The sequence below is a fragment of the Leptonychotes weddellii genome, chromosome 2 (genome assembly GCF_054177405.1).
Source record: "Leptonychotes weddellii isolate Sample4059 chromosome 2, ASM5417740v2, whole genome shotgun sequence".
NCBI classification, from domain to species: domain Eukaryota; kingdom Metazoa; phylum Chordata; class Mammalia; order Carnivora; family Phocidae; genus Leptonychotes; species Leptonychotes weddellii.
Window position 1 is genome coordinate 4658774 of NC_138370.1, and position 6133 is coordinate 4664906.

General features: G+C 38.7%; 1 protein-coding gene and 1 long non-coding RNA gene across 4 annotated transcripts in view; one reads left to right on the top strand and one right to left on the bottom strand.

The window, feature by feature from the left end:
• Positions 1 to 82: 82 nt before the first annotated feature.
• LOC102738310 (microcephalin) overlaps positions 83 to 6133 on the bottom strand; it is a 208266-nt gene continuing 202215 nt past the window's right edge. For all 3 annotated transcript variants that reach the window (XM_081807147.1, XM_031036541.2, XM_006741172.3), the window contains one exon: positions 83 to 470. In XM_081807147.1, the coding sequence (XP_081663273.1) occupies positions 437 to 470 (34 nt within the window). In that variant the 3' untranslated portion in view covers positions 83 to 436. The remainder of the gene's footprint in view (positions 471 to 6133) is intronic.
• LOC145717620 (uncharacterized) overlaps positions 705 to 6133 on the top strand; it is a 27910-nt gene continuing 22481 nt past the window's right edge. Inside the window, exon 1 of the long non-coding RNA XR_014140960.1 lies at positions 705 to 4534. This is a non-coding gene — a long non-coding RNA (uncharacterized LOC145717620). The remainder of the gene's footprint in view (positions 4535 to 6133) is intronic.

The window sequence follows — 6133 nt, forward strand, 5'->3', positions numbered from 1 at the left end:
AAAAAAAAAAAAAAAAAAAGATCTTCGAGTCCAACCCAGAAACTTAAGGGGTTCTTTGATCTCAGTAATAAAACAGCTTAAATGAATTCCTACTCTTTATTTAACAGTATGGTGCTTCCATGACCAAGGTTCTATGACCTCTTAATCGTGATCATCACTAAAATACTAAGATTGGCATTACACAGAAAAGGCCCAAATAGGGCTGGTCAGTGCTTCTGTAAAGCACACATTCAGTCATCAGAAAGTCACATGGAGGAGCTTCTTTATATAAAAACCACAAGGCACATGTGTGATGATATAAAAAGGCATCATTTCTGCATCCATCCCTTCTCTTGAGTGTTTGCTCATGTGAATGTCCAAAGACAACTTTGTGAGCTGTTGGCGGTAGCCCCGTGGTATTGACTGATGGCCCCATCATTGCAGCAACAGATAGTTGTCAAAGGCACAGACCTTGTGCTGAGTGATTGAATCTAGAGAAAGAGAAAAGTGGTTTAGTATTTATAATGGCCAACCATACAGTAAAATAACCACCTTTTTGTATACATGCAAGGTCCTATTTTAAAGTCTTAAATGGCTTAGAGCTGCCTTGTCTACATGTCCGCATAGCACATGTGGCTATTTAAAATTAAATAAATAATTCAGTTCCCCCATCACACTAGCCACATTTTAAGGGCTCAGCAGGCACATATTCCTATAGATACGGGACTTAGGGTGTTGCCATCACGGCAAGGTATTGTGTTAGGGTGGAAAGTTTGCCGGTCTGTGGCATGAGAGACCAGAATTCTAATCTCTGCTAGCTACGGAAAATACTCTCTGGTACAAGGCAAAGTCTATATAAATATGTAAGTTTCCCATACAGCACTACACATTCTAGGCCGTGTATCTATCCTATCTACCTAGCTGAGTACTTTATGCAGAGTACAGAGTTCGTTTCTACAACTCATGTCTACATCTTTCAGTTGAAGAAGCTGGACTAGTGAGCTCTGAAGTCCCGTCTGTTTGAAAGCCTGTTATTTCATCAAAGTCACAAGAAGTCCCCTGGTCCAGGATAAGCTAGGGATGCAGGAGACGGTACTGCTCCCAGCCCTGCTTGTAGGAGGATGAGAGAGGAATGCAGTGGGTTGGCAGCACTGATGGAATTACAAATTAAATTACAGTTAACTTACTAATTACTATTATGATCCACAGGGGTGGACAAATTATGCTGAAGGATATTAAGATGCCACAATGATGAGCGAGAGCAGATAGGAAGTCAAAAAGAGGTTTGTTCTGTGAATACAGGAAGACAATGGAAGACAAAGTGGCCCATCTTAGTTGTAGGTCCCGATAGTGTCCCAGAATTTAGTTGTGACCTGTCTAGTACAAATGTACTTTCCCACAAGAGGTCTGAACTGGCGAGATGAATTTCAGAGAGGAGGAGCACTAACACTTGTTATACATACTATATACATGATATAACACTAAAATTAATATATCTGATGTAACTTTTAGAACCATTAGTAGTACTAAGCACAACCACTTACTTCACACTGCACTGAAGTGGCATTATTATGATTTACATTTTAGTATTAGTCCTTTATTCATGGTAAGTGTTGTACATATTTTCTGTCATTTGTCTTTTGACTTCTCTTATGCAAAACAGTTTTTATGTGTGCATTCAGATTATGTAAATCTTTTACCGCATCTGGACTTTGAACCATAGGTAGAAAGCTTTTCCCTATACCCAGTTTTAAAGCAATTCAAAAAATGACACACTTATAAAAAAGTAACACACTTGTTCTGATGTTTCTATGAAAGAAAAAATATATAGCAAGACAATTTTGAAAAAAAGGAATAATGAGAATCTGATATACTAGATACCAAAACATACTATAAAATTACAGTAGTAAAACAGTATGTAATTAGCATAGAACCAGATAAATGGATCATTGGCAGAGTCCGGAAATGTGTCCATGCATATATGGGAAGTTAACAGATGAGTCAAAGGGCATTCAAAAATCAGTGCAGAATGGGTGAGTTACAAACAGATGGAATGATCCCTTCACATCACACAATAAATAAATTACAGATGAATTAAAGCTGTAAACATGAAAAAAATGATGGAAGTAATAATAGAGATAGGAGACTAGTTCTAAAGCTCAGGGGGTAGAAACAAATTTCCAAAGTGAAACCCAAATTCATGTGCCTTGGGAAAAAATAGGCATTTGAATCCACAAAGATTAATAATTAAATATTAAAACCTCTGTAACACAGAATACACAATAAACAGAATTAAAGATGAGAGAGGTTGAGAGAATTTTACACTAACAACACAAGATTAGGGTCCATATTATAGAAGTATTCTGCAGAACAGTGTGAAAAAAAAAAAATAGCCCAACTTAAAAATAGGCCAGGGATAAGGATAAGCAATGCACAAAATCTAGATTCCCCTCTCTAAGACAGTCATACTCATCAGTAACTTAGTAGTTAGGGAACAACAAATTAAGTAATGTGATCTATTTGTTCAATTCATCAGATCACCAAATACTGAAAATATGGGTCATGCCCAACACTGGTGAGGATGTGGGGAAACGGGGATGTCCATAGGCTGTAAAAGTATAAACTCGCACAACGGCGTGTATCGAGACTTAAAGTACGCCTAAGCGAGGGCACAAATCTGCTTCGCACAAATACTCATGCCTGGCATCGCGCTCGAATAATTATGGCTCAAAAGGATTTCTTAAAGTTGAATTCAAATCGTTCCAATTAGAACACACACACAAAGTTTATAATAGCCGAAACAGGGGAAATCATCCCAAACATCTAATAATGAGTGCATGGAGTACTTACACTCCCGCCAGAGGTTAGGAAGAACGGAGTAGCTGCTTATGTGTTAAAATGGAAGCTCTCCTGGACGGAGTTAAATAAAAACCCAAGGAACAATGTGTGACCTTCCATCTATCGGAAAACCCTCAAACAACCTATAGGTTTATATACATTTATTTCTATGTAAATATGTTTTTGAAAAGTAAAAAAAAAAAAAAAAAAAAGCTCTCTTCCATCTTTACCGTAGTTGAAGGAAGGGTTGTAAGATTTCTCTATTTGAAGTCTTTGACCATGAAATCAAGTGTCACTCCACACATCCATGCATGCATCCATCTATTCATTCATTCATTCATTCATTCATTCATTCATTCTGGTGGAGAAAAAAAGGTTGACTGGAGAAGGAGCAAGTTTTAAATTTAGATAAAATAAAACAGAATCCTAATGTGACCTCACAACAGTCGGTGGCTGGCCCGTCCCACGTGGTTTGGTGTGCTCTGTGATGGTGCTACGTGAGGAATCAACCCATGGACTTGCGAGAAATGGCATTGAGGTCTGTGTAGTGTTGTGCTGGTGCATATTAGTGAGCAAACTCAGGAGTCAGGACAGAAAAGCACCTGACGGTGGAGTGATAGCCGGCTCCCAAACGTGTAAGCACACACATGAAAAATGACTTTTATCTAAGTTCATTTGTCATCTGAAGACAGCCACGTCCCCAAAATTCCAATGTCACATCATACGAACAATCCTCAAACACCCCACGAAATGTGACCAATAGGACAGACATCAGAGCAATGCCAGTCCTGCCCAGGGGAAAGACAAACACTACATGAGCAGCTCCCATGAAATTGGGGAAAAAAAAAAAAAAAAGATTGTGTTTGTTTTATGTTAACAAGGCTATTTAGCAGGTCTTGGCACACATTTATGCATAAATTAGTTTACTGGCTGTGCTTCTGTGTGGTCTGATGATTAGGATAGTGAAGGAACATGCTGCTGGCTATTTTTTTAGTGTGGTGGGCCAGTCACTTTATTGAACTGACAGTCCCATTGCCAGTAGCTAATGGTACTGTGTGTGGAGAGTGCTAGAACACTCAGGACCCCACTGGGAGCTTTATCTTATCACAAGAAGCGGACAATTCTAGGGCTGAAATGGGAGTGGCCATGTAGCCAGACATTCATTCAGTTATGGCATCGGCTTTCCTGCTCTGTAGGATGAGGGTCACCCAGCCTCTGGGAACACTTAGGACAGGCGCGTGACACGGAAGGCACCCTTATCAGTGGGGCCCAGCCGGTCACAAATGAACCTAAAGTCCTTTCTCCTAATGAGCCGGCCACTGCCCACCGTGTAACTGTCATCTGCTGATCTCACTTCTCTCTGGAACCACACCAAACAAGACTTCCTGGCCTCTGTTGTGCAGTAGTCTTGCAGGCTCCTCTTCTGTCTGAACAAGCCCCTATCCCTTCAGGACTTCTTCAATGGATCCTGATCTCTAGGAACGTCAACATTCTCTCAGATGCTCAAATTCAAGTCTAGGAGTCATCTTTGACTCCTCTTTCCTGGTATACCACGTGCAGTCTATCAGCAAGGCCAACTGGCTTTAGAATTTTTATTTAAAGTCTGGCAGCTTAACACCACCCCCACTGATATGCCCCTAGTTGTGACCACCCATTATCATTTATCACTGGAACCGCCGCAAGAGTCCAAAACTGCTCTCTCTGCTTCCGCTGAAAGGTATGTATTCCCCTACTTAAAATCCTTTGGTGACTTCCATTTATACTCAGAACAAAAACTAAAACTAAAGTTCTCACCATGGTCCAGCCTCTGGCTACTTCCCCAGCTTCATTTCTCATCACTTAATTCTCTCGCTGGGTTTCAGACACTCCAGTGCCTCTGCTTCTTCTCCACCTTGATCCTAGCTGTTCCCTTAGCCTGAGAGGCCAGTCCCTTAGATCGACACAAGCCCACCCTTGTGTTCATCACTGGGGTCTCAGCTCAAATACAGCTCTTCAGCAAGGGGCCAATCTCACTGTCCCTGTAAATACTCATACCCTGTTTTCTTTGTAGCATTTATCACCAACAGGATTTTTAAAAATGTTATTGTCTGTCTTCATTAGAATGTAAGTCCCACAGGAGCAAGTCCTGTATCTGCTTTGTCAACTCCTATTCCAACAGTGCCTAGAATATGCTCAGTACATGATAGGTGCTCAAAACAAATATAAATTGAATGAATAGGTGAATGACCTGACATCATATGTCATAGACCAATTGCTTAGACCAATGGTCATAGACCATAGACCAATGGTCATAGACCAATTGCTTGGTCTAAAATAATGGAGCATTCTCAACATTTTTTTCTGCTCTGATACTATGCTGGAGACATTCACATATTGGAAACTTTTCCAAGAATATACCAAGAATGTGGGCTGTGTCACAGACAAGATAGTCTAATTGTTTATGCCTAGTATACCAACTTTCACTTCCCACCCAAGAAATGTGAGTAAAACACTATTACAGGGCTAGCCTTGAATTCGCTAGTTTTTCTATTTATGTTTTCTATTTATTTACTTCTAGATATAGGAATGCTAATGATTTTACCAAGTGGATCTAACAAGGACCAGTCTTGCTCAGTTATAATTGTTTCTTGATTCTCCCAGAGTTTTCTATGTAGACAACTGTATCGTATGCAAATATGAGGATTTGTCTCCTCCTTTATAACTCTTACATTTCCTTTGTGTGTCTCATCTTATCCCTTTGATTAGGAATTCTAGATCTCTGTTGAAAGAGTAAGGGCAGTCATATGTATTTTGTACTTGCTTAAACCTTAAGTTAAGGTTTTCATTATTAAATAAAAGATATACTGTAGGTGTTCTATAGATACTCTTTATCACATTAAGAAAGTTTTCTTTTATTCCTAGTTAATGAGTCTTTATCATGACTGGATATTGGATTTTTCTCTCTTTTTAACATCTAAGAAAACTAGTGGATTAGAAAAAAGATTTAATAATATCTATCTTTACATTCTTTGATTAAATATACTTTGATTGCATGTTTCTTAACACACTGCTAAATTTAATTTGCAAAATATTTTATTTTGGAATTTTATATCCATATTCACAAATGAGTTTGGGCTGTAATTTAAGTAGTTTTAGTTCAAGATCATGCTAGCCTTATAAAATGAGATGAATACCTTTCCTCTTAGTTTTCTCTGCAATAATTTGTAATGTTTGGTAAAACTTACCTGTCCTAGATAGTTTTAACAGTATCTTAAAAATATTTTTTGTGGTAATACAGACATGACACGAAATTTACCATTTTAACCATTTATAAGTA